This window comes from Polyodon spathula, chromosome 4, assembly GCF_017654505.1.
Source record: "Polyodon spathula isolate WHYD16114869_AA chromosome 4, ASM1765450v1, whole genome shotgun sequence".
In the NCBI taxonomy this organism is placed as follows: domain Eukaryota; kingdom Metazoa; phylum Chordata; class Actinopteri; order Acipenseriformes; family Polyodontidae; genus Polyodon; species Polyodon spathula.
The window spans coordinates 40,338,272-40,357,105 of NC_054537.1; the positions used below are offsets into that span (position 1 = coordinate 40,338,272).

The 18,834-nt window shown below is 38.6% G+C and overlaps 1 protein-coding gene across 1 annotated transcript in view; it reads left to right on the forward strand.

Moving 5' to 3' along the window:
- Positions 1 to 977: 977 nt before the first annotated feature.
- Positions 978 to 18,834, forward strand: part of LOC121313932 (orofacial cleft 1 candidate gene 1 protein homolog) — a 59,624-nt gene continuing 41,767 nt past the window's right edge. The window contains exons 1-2 of the mRNA XM_041246708.1: positions 978 to 1,032; positions 15,731 to 15,798. Coding sequence (XP_041102642.1) covers positions 15,778 to 15,798 — 21 coding nt within the window. The 5' untranslated portion in view covers positions 978 to 1,032; positions 15,731 to 15,777. The remainder of the gene's footprint in view (positions 1,033 to 15,730; positions 15,799 to 18,834) is intronic.

Below are 18,834 nucleotides of genomic sequence, written 5' to 3' on the forward strand. Positions count from 1 at the left end.
TGCAGTAAACTGCAAGATTTATGAATTGCTGCTCCATATGGCGTTCAAGTGCCACTGATTAATTATTTAATTGACTCAAAAAAGTCAAACTGCTTCCTGCTTTTCAGCAATTTTAATTATAATAAAGAACAGTTTGATTTTCTGTTTTCCTAATTCAGTAAATAACTCTCTGTTCACTTCCAAAGGAAAATATAAACACAGTTTCAATTGTGAAAGTCAACATTAAGCAATCGGCAGAAATAAAGTAGTTTGTATAATTACTATTTTCACAATGTTTGTAGAGCTAATGCTCAAAATGCTGGCTACATATAGATGTTGTTTCCTCCAGTGACATGTAATTACAATTGGTGAAGAGAAAGAATAGTGTGATGGCCCATAATTCAGGAATCATAGGCATAAGTGTTATTTTTGTTTGTCTATCTATTCCTTCAAAACACGCCGCAGTCAGAACTTAAGAACTGCCTGTTTACTTTTTTTTTATACCTTAATCAGTTCCACTGTTTCTTTTTAGCCAACTAGTGACTTTATAAGATATATAAGATATATATAACTGCATTTATTTACTTATAGCTTCACATTGTTTGATTTTGTATCTAAAGTATTTTCTTAACAGATGACATAAATGTAAGCATTAGATTGAGTGAATACACCAAACAACTCTAAACACGTTCTTCTTATTAGCAGTGTTGCCCTGCAGTGACAGGCTTAGAGAAAGAGGTTTAGGGGACCAAGAGGATTTACAGTTTACAGTTGCCAGCTTAGGGGGTTTGTTGCTGCTTGATTGTAAACATTACATTCTTTTTGGATAGAAATGCAATTGTCATCGAAATGTATTTCTTTCTGTTGTAAGTTATTAACTTATTAACTTACAAGGTTCACCATAGCTACAAGAGCAATAAAAATTACTTTTAAAAAACTTACCTGGCCTGATGCAGACCCTCCAACAGAAAGCGTGCGTCACCGTTACCATGCCAACGCAGACCTGCTACAGTTTCAACTAACGGGATGTGAAGAGGAACTGGTGCAATCCAGGTAAGAATAATAATGTGTACACTTTTGACATATTGTGAAGTGCAGTCTGTTGTTGTTTGTCTTACTTTGCAGCTTCTTTTTTTTTTTTTTTCGTTCTTTCTTAACAGCACATTTTGCATTGTGTAGAACAGGACTGAAACTTTAAATTTAATCATGGCTGGTCGATACTCCTTTACCTGATACTTGCTATTCAGCTATGCAGTTGTGTTGATGCATAGTAAAACTACATTTAATGTAAGTGAAGAGGACCCCCCCAAAAATTATCTTACCATAACAGTATTGATGCGCGGAAGAACGAGGTTGTGTGGAAATAGGGCACTAAACACTTATTGTTCTTCTGTTGTAATTTAGCTTTGTACATTAACATCATTAATTGAGATTTTTCACGGTAGCGTGAAAACGCACATATTTCAATGGGTATTAGCTACTGCTATGTTTTGATACGGGTACATTCTCACAATTAAAAATATATATTTACTCGTGTGCAACTAAAATGGCTTTTTATGATACAGAAATTTAATGTTCAAGAACTATCAAGGTTTAATAATAATAATAATAATAATAATAATAATAATAATAATAATAATAATAATAATAATAATCTTTATACTATATTAGAAACATTCTGGCAGAGCCAGTCCCATGGCTGATGGCTGTGAAATGACTTGCTTCTTATTCTTAATGCCAAGCAACAAAGACCATCAAGCACATATTTCTAGTAATACAATGTATTATTAGGGATTTTTTTTTTTTTGCTTCTTTATAAAACAGTTCAAATGTAGTAATTATAATGATTATTATAAACAAGATAAAGAATGATGAAATGAAATATTACTACTATAGACTGTTGCAATTTTGGGGAATGGGGCAATACCTACATGGTATAACACAGGGTTTGTTTGCTTTCAACTGAACAAACCCTGCGTTATACCATGTAGGCATTGCCCCATTACCCAAATGCTGTGATACACAACCAAGTTATAGCGGCTAGAGTAGAATGGTTTTGACATGTAAAATAAAAGATGCAATCTATTGATAGCAACTATACAATACACAGGGACCTGTTTTCAGAGATGACTATTCCTGAAGTTGCGTGGTTTTGAAATTGCTTGGTATCGAATTATTTATTGAACAGCAGTTGGCAGAGAGAGGCTAACAACTTTAACATCCAACTGTCTTTTATAACCTCTATAAAACATTCATACACACACCATAATGGTAACAAAGAAAACAATTTACCAAATTAAAAACATCATTTCAAACAATGTTTGATTAAATTAAATGCATATTGAGAAGAAACAGCTGGAAGGCTTTTTGTTTACCTTTTCTCTTTGAGCAAACTTAAAATATGAGACCCATGTGGACCTAATGGGTTCAGTAAAATACCAGAAGCTTGGAGAATCTGGGGCCAGGACCTTCCTTCTTGTGCCATAGTCTAAAATTGCATAGAAGCTACATGAGTCATCTGATGATTAACTATATATATATATATATACTATATATATATATATATATATATATATATATATATATATATATATATATATATATATATATATATACACCTTTTTCAAAGATGTAGAAATACAAAGAAACAATTAAATCTGGATAGCCTATTTTTTAGTGCTACTAGTAAATCAGCCTTGATAATGTGAGCCAATGTAATAAAAAAGGACCCCATGTGTTTTTATTTATTTTTTATATATGAGTTATGTGAAATAGTATATTAAGTGTGTTATATATAACTTTTTTCTTGGAAACAAAACATATTATATAGTCATGGACTTCAAACTGGCATTTCCTATACTAGAGCTGTAGGTGTGGAGATGATCACTCCTACATTTCTAGCCTGTTCATAGTTGTGAAATATGCATGCAAAGTATAGTAAATAGGCTAGAACATTTTGTGATTACTGGTAAATAAGGACTTAGAAATGCATAAAAACTCAAATTACCATAGTTATTAATTAGGTTTGATCATTGTCAGGAAGATGATAGAAACAAACTAATGTGTGATTCAATATTTAAAAAATAACTGAGGAATATTAGTAAATGCATTTTTTGTCTTTTGTCAGTGAGGCAATATCTTTAGGTTATTAACACAACTCTGGTTCATTGCAAAGAATGACAACCATTACCGAAAGGGAAGAGCCCTCTCTGACCGTCAATCACTGAGCATATATAAAAAGCTGCCCTATCAGGGCCCTGCTGTGAGGAGGAAGTCGAGTGATCGCCTCAGAGCCCTCATGATGCCTAAGGTCATGCCGCCTGCAACACCCTAGAGCCCGGAGAGGGCCTCGCTCAGTTTGCAACATCAAGGTGGTAAAAATGTGCAAATGGCTACCTGTCCATGTAGCAGCATTGCAAAGCTCATCCAAGGAGTCCGTCTGTTCATACGCCAAGCGTATGGCATCTGCCACCAAGTGCGATAGATGTTGCTTCGATAGGGCTGACCTCTAGAGCGGGACCCATTGGGTAAAGCATGTGCTGTCTACAGTCCTCCTCTGACTTGTGCGGGGGAGGTCTGAAAGTGTCCAAAACCACTGGTTGGTTAATATGGAGTGATAAGACCACCTTTGGCAAAAAGGCTGGGTTTGTTCTTAATGATACCCGTGAGTCTTTTCCAGTGAAAGTCATACATGTGTCATTGATGGACAGCACATGAAGCTCACTTACTAAATAAAAACACCACTTTCAAGGAAACAGGGTGCAGCTCTGCTGATGCCATGGGCTCAAATGGGGGACAAGTAAGGACCTGCAGTACCAGTTCCAGATCCCACTTAGGGACCATGATTTTCATCAGCGAACGGAGCCTCCGAGCCCCTTTAAGAAATTGCACTTTCAGGAAGTGTGCCCCAGGGGACACAGAGTCAGTTTTATTGTGGCGCACTGATATTGCTGCCAGGTAGACCTTCAGAGTGGACGTGGATTTTCCCGCATCAAACAGATGTTGTAAGAAGGTTAGGATTGTCTCAATAGGGCAGATCACAGGATCGTGACCCTTAGCAATGCACCAGTCTTGGAAAACTTTCCATTTATATGAATACTGGGCTGTAGTGCTAGGTGCCATAGCAGACTGTAGTGTCTCTACCACTGCATCTGGCAAACCTCGTCTGGATTGGCGGCTACGTTCAATGGCCAGACCTGGAGCTAGGCTGGGTTCAGGTGGCATAATAACCCCTCCGCTTGGCTCAGAAGGTCCTTGCATAGCGGGAGCTTCATGGTTGGCCCAACAACATGTTGGAGAGGAGAGCAAACCAGGGGCGCCTCAGCCACATGGGTGCAACCAGCAAAACCTTTGCTTTTTCCACCCTGATCCTCTCTAGTGTCAGGGGTAATAGCAATAGTGGAGGGAACGCATTCAAGAGTCCCTGTGGCCAGGGGTGAGCTAGCGCGTCTACTCCCAGGGGGCCCCCGTCTCTCTATAGAGAACCACAGGGGGAAATGAGTAGACTCGGCTGTGGCGAAGAGGTTGAGGTGTGCAGTACGAAACCTCTCCCAAATCTGTTTCACCACCTGAGGGTGCAGCCTCCACTCCGAGCTGTCTGGAGCTGCTCTGGACAGGAGGTCTGCTGCACTGTTGTCCACACCAGGGAGGTGAACTGCCCTGATGGAACGCAAGTTTCTGTGCGCACAGGACAGTAGTCTGTGCACTGTGGTGAAGGCCTGGCAAGCAAAGGTCGCCTTGGTGGTTTATGTAGGCTGCCACTGTAGTGTTGTCCGTCTGGACCAGCACAACTGCTGGTGAAAATGAGATAATGCCAGGGCTACTGCTTGCAGCTCTTGGGTATTTATATGCGCTTGCTGCCAATGTCCCTTACACTGACCTCTTATTCCACCGCCCATTCCAAACCGCTCCCCAGGCCAAGCTAGATGCATCCGTAGACACAACTTCCCTTCTGTGAGGGGAGCCGAGTGGAGATCCGAGGTGCAGATTGCCGGGACAGAGACACTACTCCAGTGTCTTCTGTCATTGTCTGGTGTCGATCGTGGACCAGGTGCACCTTGAGTGCGTTCTCAGCAGCTCTAGGGGAAGGATTCTTGAGGCAGCTGCCATCAGCCACAACAACCTTTGAAATATTCTGACCTGTGCATCCTCTCTGAATTGGGAGTGTGTGATTCCAACGACCGAATCCTGTCTTCCAACAGTGAGGCAAGCATGCTCACAGAGTTCAGTTTGATCCCCAGGAACACTGTGGACTGAGACGGTGTGAAGTTGCTCTTCTGTTGTATGGAGAGCCTTAACTTTGTCACATGATCTATGACCTTTCTGGTGTGCGCCTCGGTATATCCTTTGGAACGCACGCAAACTAGCCAGTCGTCCAGGTATTTCTGGATCCGAATACCCTGCAGCCTGAGTACAGCCAGTGCTACATCCATGCATTTTGAAAATGTGCGGTGCACCAGCAAGAGGCCAAACGGCAGCACACAGAATTCATATGCGTTGCCTTGCAAGGCGAAGCGCAGATATTTTCTGTGCATGGGACGGATCGGGACATGGAAGTAGGCATCTTGCAGGTCAATCAATGTGAACCAATGCCTGGCTGGTATGGAGCCCCCCGCTATGGCCTGCCCAATTGAAGAAGTGGCGGGGTCAGAGACTTCCGACCTTGAAACTGTAAATGACAGTTCGCCTCTGCTTATGGGGTCTCGGTGGGGCTGGGGATGGAGACCGGGAATGGGGAAGTTGATAGGGGGAAGTCTCCCCTGAGACTTCAGGATGGTATCCAGCATGGTCTGCTGGGCCCTCACTGTCTCCGCAAGCTCCTGAAAGCACCACTCAGCCAAGCTTTGGTGCCTTTGTGGCAACTAGGATAGAGAGCACCTGCGCCTTCATGGGGAAGGAGAACGGTACCTCCTCGGTGACCGCCTGCCTCCTGGGGAATGCCCCCTTGAGCGGTGTTGCCTAGGTGGTGAACATCTTGTCTCTACACTGGTTGTGGGGACGGTAAAGGTGATCCAAAGGTATGGGGGAGCTCCCTGCTCATAATGGCGGGGGGGGTTCTCGAGGACGTTTGGGGAGGACCTTGGATCTCATTCTCCCCTGCCCCGAGGAGAGAGACTCTGCTGGGGAGAGGGCTGCCCTGCTGAGCTTAGTTTGTGTAGAGAACCTACGGCAGGGAGAGGAGTCCAACTCCCTCGCCAGCACCCTGGCCACATGGTCTGGTCCTAGGTATCTGGCGCAGGAGGAGTGTTTTTCCTGCTTGGGGAACTTTGCCTCACATTGGTCACACTGGTGGAACCCAGCGGAGGACCCAGTAGAAAGCACTGACATGGCACGGGGTGTCAGTGCCAAGCTGATGGTAATCGTCGTTGGTGTCGGCTTCGTGGGTGCACCGATGGGTGTCGGTGCCCAGAAAAGCGCGGACAGAGCTGGGCTGAGAATTGGTGCCGAGTGTATTGGCGTAGGCGCCGAGGAAGCGCAGTCGGTGCCGAGTCAATCGATGCCAATGTAGAGCATGTTCAGTGCCGAGCAGTTGGTGCTGAGTCTATCGGTGCTGAGGTCGTTGTTGAGTATATCGGTGCCGAGGTCAGTGCCAAGTCTATCGGCGCCGAGGTTGAGTCCTGAGCAGTTGATGCCGAGTCAATCTGTGCAGAGGTCTGTGCCGAGGAAGAGCGCGATTGGTGCCAAGCTGTTTTGACAGGTGCCGAGTTTAATCAGCTTCGGGGTCGGCACTGCTAGGAAAGCCCAAGTGGTACACCACCAGTATGGTCATTGCATTAGCCCCCTGGTATGATAACGGCTCTAACACATATGCTTTCTTGAGCATAGTCCTGCAAGGCTTGGATGGGCAAGCAGGCCCGAGCTGGAAGTTAGCTGAGGCCGAGTAAATCTGCGTAGAGGACGGTTCCACTTGAAAGGTAACTTATTTCAAAGATCCACACATAGGCGACGTGTAGGGGTGGCACTCCTGGTCACGTGCCCCCCCCCAGATTTCTGCCAGGGTTTATTTTATATATATATATATATATATATATATATATATATATATATATATATATATAATATATATATCAAGTGAGTTTAGAATAGGTGAGTGTGTAGTATTTTATTTCAAACTTTCAGACCTTAACAACATAACCAACGATTTGACCCTTAACCGTTATATTTGTTCTCACGTGATGTGACTAACTTTTTGAGTCAGCGCATGAGAGCGCGTAGTGCAGCATTTGAAAATGTGTGTTAAAAACTGACTGAATTTGATGTAGCCCTGTTTTTAGCTAAAATGGCAAAAAGACAACTACATTAGGAGATTTTCTTCAACAAAAAAGCTAAATCACCAATGCCAGAGACATCAACAGAAACTGAAACTGGCTGTTCTGGAAGTTCTGGAGTTCGGAAGGGTAAGCTGCAGTCCTGTAAAACAGGGAGTGTTGCATCCCAGCTTGACAGTCAAAAGAATTAAACAGTGGAGGACAACCAAGCATATTTAGAGACTGTACCAGAGAGTACTTTATTTTGCACTCGCCAGGGTATACCTTTGATGGGACACAACGAAGGAATGGATTCCACAAATCAAGGTGATTTGTGGCAATGCCACACTGATCAAGAGTACATTATTAGCCTTGGGACTTGATATTTCAGCTGTAAGAGGTCAATGCTATGATGGAGCCGCCAACATCAGAGGACCCTACAAAGGTGTGACCACATGGATATTTAGTGAAAATGCTCATATTTTAACTCTGTGCGCAAGAGTTTTTCATTTGCTTTGTTGTCACAAAAGTATGGTCGTGTACGGATAGAAAATAAAGAGAATGGTATCTGTGAAAAATGACTGGATGGGTCCTGTTCTGCAATAATAATAAGATATGAAACACATTGTTTACGTTTTAAATTTCAGTACTTTTTTGGGTACACTGCTCACAAATATAAAGATATAATAGGATTAGGTCATATTTTTATTATAGCATTTCATATTGGAAGCCGCGAGGTGGCGTAGCTATAAGAACATAAGAACATAAGAAAGTTTACAAACGAGAGGAGGCCATTCGGCCCATCTTGCTCGTTTGGTTGTTAGTAGCTTATTGATCCCAAAATCTCATCAAGCAGCTTCTTGAAGGATCCCAGGGTGTCAGCTTCAACAACATTACTGGGGAGTTGATTCCAGACCCTCACAATTCTCTGTGTAAAAAAGTGTCTCCTATTTTCTGTTCTGAATGCCCCTTTTTCTAAACTCCATTTGTGACCCCTGGTCCTTGTTTCTTTTTTCAGGCTGAAAAAGTCCCTTGGGTCGACACTGTCAATACCTTTTAGAATTTTGAATGCTTGAATTAGGTCGCCACGTAGTCTTCTTTGTTCAAGACTGAACAGATTCAATTCTTTTAGCCTGTCTGCATATGACATGCCTTTTAAGCCCGGAATAATTCTGGTCGCTCTTCTTTGCACTCTTTCTAGAGCAGCAATATCTTTTTTATAGCGAGGTGACCAGAACTGAACACAATATTCAAGATGAGGTCTTACAAGTGCATTGTACAGTTTTAACATTACTTCCCTTGATTTAAATTCAACACTTTTCACAATGTATCCGAGCATCTTGTTAGCCTTTTTTATAGCTTCCCCACATTGCCTAGATGAAGACATTTCTGAGTCAACAAAAACTCCTAGGTCTTTTTCATAGATTCCTTCTCCAATTTCAATATCTCCCATATGATATTTATAATGTACATTTTTATTTCCTGCGTGCAGTACCTTACACTTTTCTCTATTAAATGTCATTTGCCATGTGTCTGCCCAGTTCTGAATCTTGTCTAGATCATTTTGAATGACCTTTGCTGCTGCAACAGTGTTTGCCACTCCTCCTACTTTTGTGTCGTCTGCAAATTTAACAAGTTTGCTTACTATACCAGAATCTAAATCATTAATGTAGATTAGGAATAGCAGAGGACCTAATACTGATCCCTGTGGTACACCGCTGGTTACCACACTCCATTCTGAGGTTTTTCCTCTAATCAGTACTTTCTGTTTTCTACATGTTAACCACTCCCTAATCCATGTACATGTGTTTCCTTGAATCCCAACTGCGTTCAGTTTGAGAATTAATCTTTTGTGCGGGACTTTGTCAAAAGCTTTCTGGAAATCTAAATAAACCATGTCATATGCTTTGCAATTATCCATTATCGATGTTGCATCCTCAAAAAAATCAAGCAAGTTAGTTAGGCACGATCTCCCTTTCCTAAAACCATGTTGACTGTCTCCCAGTACCCTGTTACCATATAGGTAATTTTCCATTTTGGATCTTATTATAGTTTCCATAAGTTTGCATATAATAGAAGTCAGGCTTACTGGTCTGTAGTTACCTGGTTCAGTTTTGTTTCCCTTTTTGTGGATCGGTATTACGTTTGCAATTTTCCAGTCTGTCGGTACCACCCCTGTGTCAAGAGACTGCTGCATGATCTTGGTTAGCGGTTTGTAAATTACTTCTTTCATTTCTTTGAGTACTACTGGGAGGATCTCATCCGGCCCAGGGGATTTGTTTATTTTAAGAGCTCCTAGTCCCTTTAACACTTCTGCCTCAGTTATGCTAAAGTTATTTAAAACTGGATAGGAACTGGATGACATGTGGGGCATGTTGTCAGTATCTTCCTTTGTAAAAACTTGTGAAAAGTAATCATTTAACATATTTGCTATTTTTTTTTCTTCCTCTACGATTTTGCCATTTGTATCTCTTAAACATTTAATCTCCTCTTTGAATGTTCTCTTGCTGTTGTAATATTGGAAAAACATTTTGGAATTGGTTTTAGCTCCCTTAGCAATGTTCATTTCTATTTCTCTCTTGGCCTTTCTAACTTCCTTTTTGACTTGCGTTTGCAGTTCCGTGTACTCTTTCTGCGTACTTTCTTTTTGGTCCTTTTTTAATGCTCTGTAAAGTGCCTTTTTTCGCTGAATATTTTTTTTTAATTGATCTATTAAACCATTTTGGCAATTTAGTTTTACATTTAGATTTGTCTACTTTAGGGATGTAATTGTTTTGCGCCTCTAGTACTACATTTTTGAAGAACAACCATCCTTCTTCTGTGGGTGTTTTCTCTATTTTACTCCAATCTACTTCTGTTAGTCTCTGTTTCATGCCTTCATAGTTTGCTTTTCTAAAATTGTAAACCTTAACTTTAGTCTTTACTTTTGGGGATTTAAAAAACACTTCAAATGAGACCATGTTATGGTCTGAGTTTGCCAGTGGTTCTCTGACCTCTGTTTTAGTTATTCTATCTTCGTTTTTTGAAAAGACTAAATCAAGGCATGCCTCCCCTCTAGTGGGTGCCTTCACAAATTGTGTTAGGAAGCAGTCATTTGTCATTTCCACCATTTCTATTTCGTCCTTCGCGCTACCCACCGGGTTTTCCCATTTTATTTGGGGGAAGTTGAAATCCCCCATTAGTATGGCTTCTCCTTTGCTACACACATTTCTAATGTCATTGTATAACAGATTATTGTGCTCACCGTCTGAATCTGGCGGTCTATAGCATGCTCCTATTATTATGCCTTTTGAATTTTTGTCTGTTATTCTGACCCATATTGATTCGTTTTTTTTTTCTTTGTCCAGGTTTAACACCTGGGCTTCAAGACTGTTTCTTATGTATAGCGCTACTATGTTTAATATGAATGGAAAGTTTGCACCTGACAACCCAGGAAGTTGCTGATTTTTCTTTCTGATTAAGAACACTCGCTAGTCGTCTCAATACTGTGGTGCAGTCATCGCGGTATCGCTTTTTGGAAAACGTGCTATGTGGTTAACAAATGCATTTTTATATTTTATCAAAAATCATTTATCTAATAATTCATACCTAAGAAATTTGTCTCTTGACTACTGACCCTAAACACTGCATCCCACCAGAACCTTTAAATTGTGAGCTTGTTTGGGTAGCGTGCATGCTGTACATTACTATCAGTAGAAAGAAATTCACTGTGTGAAGTGTGTTTTGCCACTGCGACGCAAAGCATTTACAACACAGGGATTCTTTTTATCATGAAAGAAAGATAGATATAGAAAAACAGGTCTTCCATTTTCATGCACGCTGGAAGTGTGATTTATTAAACAAAATGGAGCTTAATCCCTTGCATCTCCATGGTGTGGCAGGGCCAATGGAACATAACTTGAACCACAAGATACCAAAATGAGAAAAAAAAAAAAAAAAAAAACATTAAATAAGATGTTTTTATTTTTTGTTATGATAATTTAATAACCCCCTTTCTCAAATGCACATTGAAAAAAAGATGTATGACTGAAATAAATATGTATGTATATTTTTTTATTGAAATGTTGTTTGCTATAAGGCATTATGACAGGGTATCGTCATAGCCCAAGCTGTTACAGACAGGAAAGAGACCCAGAGATAGAAAGCCTCAGTTTGAGCATGTATGCACAGGTTTATTTAACAAAACAAACTGAAAGACAGGAACAAAATAAACACAGCACAGGGGCCAAAATAAAAAACAAAAGAACAAAACATTTATAGGCAGAGCATTAGCCTTCACTGTTAAAATACAATTCAAAGATTACAACACCACCCCCCTTCCCACAAATTCCTCCAGTGAACAGAGGGTTTTGCTTCCTTTTATGCATGTGACCACTCCCCAATTAGCATTAATTACCTAATTGGGGAATGGCCACACCTGTGAGTGCTGGCAGGGACAGATTTAGCCCCATCCCTGCCAACCTTACATTCCCCCATACACTATTTACACCAGCAGGGCTTCTGTCCTGCTACAGGCACATACATAGTTTTACACTGTTAATACATTATATGTACATTGGTGGTGTTTGTGGTGCTCTACAAAGTTGCCCATCCCAAACTGTTATGTGCTGTTACTGAACTGTTGCTCTATTGTAAGATGTTTGTACTTCTTTATTGAGAATATATATATATATATATATATATATATATATATATATATATATATATATATATATATATATATATATATATATATATATATATATATATATATACATTTCCTGAAAACGGAATAATTGCTTTCTTGTATTATTTTGGGGATAATGTCATTGATGTATTTATAGACACTGATATAAAACCATAACAATAACCATATGGAGCCCCGTGGATTAATAAACTTTCATTTGTACTGGGTACCTAGGAGACAAGTTGATGTAGCTGTAATATTTATAGCATAATTATCACTATCAATTTACAAAGTACATGCAAAGGAAGGCATTGAGTAGAGCGAACTGATCATCTTTCTGGTTAATGATAATATTTATTCTGTTTGTCTCTGTGCCTGGCTGGACAATTTGGAGCTTTGCATTGCTGTTTGTGTAGATGTTTTTTTAATTATTATTATTTATTTTTTAATTTATTTTATCAGGATTGAAATGTGTCTTTGAGTTTACGGAAATTACATAAAAGTTACTGTAAGTATTATGGGAAATGTTTAGTGTGTTAATTAATATGCTCCTAGTTAAAGTATATTTACTGCCATTTCTGAACAGCTAATGTTAACTACTTGTATAGCTTGATGCAATGTTAATTCAGTAGTATTCAACTTGCCATGCCTGAGTTATCAGGGATTGACTAGCTTAGGCTTGATAGAATGCAAGGGAGGGAGAACAAAGGTGTTGGAACTGTAGCTGTACCTGTATCTGCAACTGCAACTTTGTATAGATCTGATTGAATTATCCATAATAATAATGTTTTGAATATGTTATACTTTACAGCTATTCACCAAGATTTACCAGAAACTAATGGAGTTTACCCATACAGTACACAACAGTAGTTCTTTAGTTTTAACTCGGAAGGAGCGTCACCTGAAATGTTGCCTAGGGCACTGTTTAACCTAATGCAGGTGAATAGAGTTTTTACATTACAAACTTGAAACTCTGATCTTCTATTTAAAAACCTGATGCTGTGTCTGAGCTTGAATCTCTCTGTCATATATCAAATCAGCAGTTTTCCCAGAGAATGCTTACTGGTTGTGGAGAAGTGGGGCATTGCAAATCAGACAGACAATCTTTGTCTTGGCTCTGGGTTGGGTTCGTTTAGAGCTACAGTTGTAATGTACAAAATAAACAGAGTTCACAGATTGCAAACAGACAATAGATCAACATCTATGATTATATTTACTTTTATGGGTTGCTGTCATGCTGTGTGTGTGTGTGTGTGTGTGTGTGTGTGTGTGTGTGTGTGTGTGTGTGTGTGTGTCAACACTTGCATTCAGTGGCAGTTTTGTCAGTTTAGTTTTGTGGTTTTATGGGTGTGGTGCTTCCTGAGAGTCTATCCTGAGAAATACTTGTTATGTTGCTAAACACATGTTCTATACATCTGATCTTACAAAGCCCTATTAAGACTAATATTGGACTACATTACCAAAGGTACCAATAGCTCAAAGTTATTAAAACCAGTTAGGGATCTATAAATTGTTGGTTCCAAACCCTGTGCTGTCTATATTACTGTATTACAAATATCACATACATGTCAAGGATGTTTTGTCATTCAGCACAAAACCTTGTTTTCCCAAAATACCCATTTTAAAAATTCTGCCAGTTTTGATAACTGGTTCATTGTGTCATATCTGGGATTTTTTTCAATACATATGAGCTGATGTAGATCAAGATATATTAAAGAGATTAAGTGCAAAACATACCAACCACAGGAGAAGTGAAACTCAAAAATATCACAGTCTCCCAGGTAACTTTGTAGATTTCTGCTAAGTTTACAGTATATGGTATATAACTCAAAACTGACCCACATAAATACATAAATAAAATAAGTGTTTGTGAAAGGTCTCATATTTATTTTAAATATAAAACAGTTTGTACAGAGCTTGCAGACAAGGTTATAATTTCATTAAAAAAAAAAAAAAAGTTTTTTCAATTCTGTTTAAAATTTATTACCGTATTTGCTCGAGTATAAGTTGAGCAATTTAACCCCAAAACACAATCCTGAAGTTGGGGGGGTTGACAAATACACAAGTAAAAAAATAATAAAAAACTTGTCAGCAAACCTTTAATGTCTGCAGATGTCATGGAGGGTATGTGGTTACTACAATCCCCGTCTGTACGCAGGGTTTAGGACCAGGGGAGCCCTGTGCAGGCATGCATTTAGAGGCTTGCTCACTGCTGCTTTGTTGTTATTTTTCTTTTCAATAGTTTGTACTGGCGCTTGAAAAGAAAGTTTGGTTAAGATCAGGTTAACTTAGTTCAGAGAGAACGGACTCGCTCTGTTTCACTGAACATGCTGTTATGATTCACTACACTGCCGCTGTGTACCTGCATTGCAGTGCCGTGTCTCTCCCTTGTGGATTACAAACTAATGATTTAATCTGGACGCTAAAACTCAGAAGATTTCATTGCTACACTTCTCCCAAATGGGTGAAATAAACACAGTTGAATCATTTTTTCTTGCTGGACGGCTAACTTGGATATTATTTTTTAAACTTCATCCCCAGTGAATTCATTGACTCAGTAGCAAAAAAAAAAAAAAAAAAAAAAATTGCTACTGAGTCAATTAAGTCTCTGTGGATGAAGTTTAAATGTACACTGTCCAGTTAATATTATTCATTCTGAATGAATTGTTTGTTGTGGTTGTTGTGTTGAAGTGCGAGCGCTTGCCTGCGCAAGTGCAGCATTTTTTTTGTTTTTCTTTTGCAAGCTTGATTTCATCTCCTTTATTGGAATGCAAATAGTTTTTTATGTTGAGCAAATAGTGCAAATTATGTGTTTTTTTCGCTGTCAACCAATCCACCTGTACTTAAATATTTGAGATATTCTTATATTTGGCACAGTAACTAGTTCTAATTCCTGGGAATGTATATAGTTGGCTATAGGGTAAGGGCTGATTGATACAGCGTGACCCTGCAGCAGTGCTTCTGTGGAAACAGCGCACCACCATTGACATACTTATGGGCAAGTCCTTGTGGCCCTCGTTGTCAGAGCAAATGCTTCTCTCAAATCAAAACGCAAGCATCTCAAGATTTGGCTGAAACAATTCCGTAACATTGTCTATATAAAACAAATTATCCCAGGTTTGTTTACATCCAGGAGCTGTCGCATAAAACACAGACGCAGTTTCATTGAATTACAGCCAGACCACACCACCCCCCACATTCCATTGAAATACATACAAAAAAACAAAACAAACAAAAGAAATACCATATTGTAATACACGTCAAAATTACGCATCTGGCAATTCTACGTAGAACTGCTTATAAAGTTGTTATTTTAGCAGATCTGACGCTCAAACGCCATCAGGATTTTTAAATACATATATTTAGTAAAACTAACACCTGAAGTGCACTCTAACAACAGTTTCAATTTCAAGTGTTAATTTGTTTCTGTTTCACTGAACTTATCATCTGTTTCAATAACAAATGTATTAATATATATATATATATATATATATATATATATATATATATATATATATATATATATATATATATATATACCCGAATCTCGCCCTTACAGTGGGGGGCTTGACTTTTTCACAAGGTTGACTTTTACTCAAGTGAATACGGTAATAGGAGGGCCTTCAGTTTGAAGGGGAAGATTATTGAAAACTGCAGATTTTGCCCTGTAAATCACATAATCAAGACGGTGTGTAAATCCACTGAAAAGTGTGTTGTAATAAATAACATTAGCAGAAATTTTGCAAATATTTTTTAACTGGTGTCTATAGATTTCAAATCAACTCCAGATACTGTGTTCGGTTTTTGCCTACATTTTTTTTTTTTCTGTGCCTTACAGGTTTTACACCCGTAAATAATAAGAAACATTCAACACCATATGAACAAATGGATGAGACTGGCTATGATGTAAGTATAAATAAAACACATTTAACATATTTGTTCTGTGAAAGTTCTATTCCATTTTGCTTCTTTTCATTCTGAGTTTTACATGCCAGTGGATGATAAATGAACATATTAGACAATGCAATAGGAAGAGCGGTTCTCATGAAGTAAAACAAGCGTCTCTTCAGAATCCCAAGGAGTTCCCATGATCTGGGGTAGTAGGACCTCATTGTGCCTTTCTGCTGTTTTTTATTACATTTATAAACACTACCTTATATTTGCATGTGTTTTATAGCCCAAGGGGTTGCACTGAAATTGTGAGGTTTCCATGTCAGGGGCAGGGGACAGGAAATAAGTACTGGTAGTCTAATTGTTTTTCGTGCAGTGACTGTTAGACTGCCTTTCTTCTGTATTACAAATGGGTCAACCCTTTGACCTGACCAGCCATAGAAATGGCTGGTGTATCTCCTTAAGCAGTGCTGAAAGGTCTAGTCAATGACATGTCAGAACTTTATCTGCCATGGGAGACATGTGCCAACAAGAATACTAAAGTACATTAATTAGCGCTGGGTCACATTAGCAACATACTCTTTTACCCTTATTGGTACGTGTTGCACATTTCTGATACATAATTAATAATGAATAGATGCAGGTGTATGAAATATTCCACCAGTTATACTAAACTCGTTTATGAATGTGTTAATTATATGCTAAATTCAGAATGATAAAACAAAACAGCCCCATACTGACAGATTCATTTGGAGGTCATTTTTGTTTCTGAGAGTGAGATTTAAATGCTTTCATTGCTTTTGCTCTGCTGAAGAGGTTGTTCACATTAATGTACTCCTTATTTGGTTTCATTTGATGTCTGTAGGGATGTGACAGTTCAGTAACCCAGATAACAAGCTATTTTGTGTTTTGTTCACAGTCTGTTAAAAACAAATGTGTTAGTATTGATGGCTTGGAAGAGTTAAAATATAGGTGTATTTTCACAAACTCGTTAGTTAACTGGAAAGATTACAAAGCTAATTATCGAGGCCTATCAAGATAAGGGTGCAGCTTGGAGCTGCAGCAGTTGAGGAATTATTTTAGCATTTTATTGCCAACACACTTGTGTTCTGTTTAAGAAAATAAAAACATCCATTGGATGATAAAGAGGAATTTTCTACCTCAATTCGATCTGCAAATATTTTTTTTTTTAAAACATTGGGATAGTAAGAAATAGTTAGGAATAGAGCATAATATTTTAAATACTTTTTTGTGTAAGGAATAGGCTAGTATTAAGTTGTTAAGCTATTCTTGACAAGTAAAACCTAAATCGATTTTTGTTTTCTTTTTTCTTTAGCTCTTAAGTTTACAGTCCATTTTTACTTGTTTCTATATTTATGTATTTTATTTTCATGATTGCTTATTAATGGGTTTTCTCCTATGGTACTTGCCATACCATTAGCTCCGTTGGTAAGTATCTTGTGTGATTCATGAAACCTTTCATTTGGAAAATTGGAAGCATCATATGTCAGTAATGCTTGCCAGATTAAATAATTTCTAAACATCCTTCTTTATAGATAATAACGATAACATCAATAGGAAACTAGCGTGACACATTATGCAGCCTCAGCACTGTTTCTGGCAGTAGCTAGCAATGGTCACACACAAAACCAAAAATAATAATAACAATTGTTTATAGTTTAAATAACTATGAAAAGTACTTTTTAATTTAAATTAGTATTGTCAACTGTTGGAAGCAATGATCTACTTTAATCTGTGTCTGTACAATATCACCGATATACAGACTTGCTAGATTTGGGTGCTGTGACACATATTTGAGGGCAGTGTGCAACAGGTTTTGTAATGTTGTGCAGGAATGTACTTTGAAGAGGTCAACTCAAGCAATTTTTCCATGTCTAATTCCTTACTGTCTGTTTTGGGGGATATTTGTGTCCTGAATGAAAATCCATCTCCTTCACTAAAGCATCATAATCACTAAACACCAGAAGCCATTAAGTAAACCACAGAAAATGCAGGTCGTCCCAGTGTGCACTATCGTGGTTGCTACAGCTTTCCATGCAAATTGTTGCTCAACAAAGTGTAGATTAATAATTTTGCATCCTGATCCTGTTTAGACCATGGCTTGCATTTCCAAAAATATATAAATAAATAAGACATTATTATTATGTTGTTCTTTTCTGTCAGTAAAATCTTTGGATTGAGCCCATCAATTTACACTAATACTTGAATGAAACTTACACAAAAGTTGCCAATTGACAAATTGCCATTGCATCTGCAGTATACCTTGTTAAGCACACTTTGAGCACAAAATACTGACGAGTAAAATACACCAAAACTGTAATTCCATCATTTTCACCAAAGCTACGGTTTTGATATATTTTAATAGTTATAATGTGTGGTAGTAAAATAAATTAAACTTGTAGAACTAGTAAAGTTTAGTTTTAACCATTAGAGTGTTTAACATAACAGCTATACAGTCTTTACATAATATAAAAAATAAATAAATGACAATTTAATAATTATATGTATACCAGTGCATGTAATCCGTTGCATATCTGACTGCGGTGGGACCAGAGTAAGGGTGGAGATGTAAAAATTCAGATGAATCAATCCTCTTTTAAATTCAGCTTTGATTAGGTAGCTCCCCTAAATCCCTTGTTTAGAAGGATACAGGGTATTAATGCTTGTGACAGAGTGTGGATGGGTGCAATCGATGCTGTGTGACAGGCAGGTATTGAGATGGAAGTTGAAGTTAATACATACTGCAGACGAACAGGATTTATTTACATATCAACACACTGAACAGCTCACGTGACACTACCAGCAATGGCAGTGCACGGAGCACATACAACACAGTGTACAAAAACTTTGGTAGGATCTAATATCTCTGAACTAATCTTCTCTGTTCAATAATAAACTGACGTTGCTGAAGAGGTTGGTCATGGCAGATAAATGGTTAGGGGCGGATATGTGACGGATGTATACACAAAGGATTACTGTATGTATAGTTTGTCATATTAAAACCAAACTTAACTTGGCTCTGAGATTCCA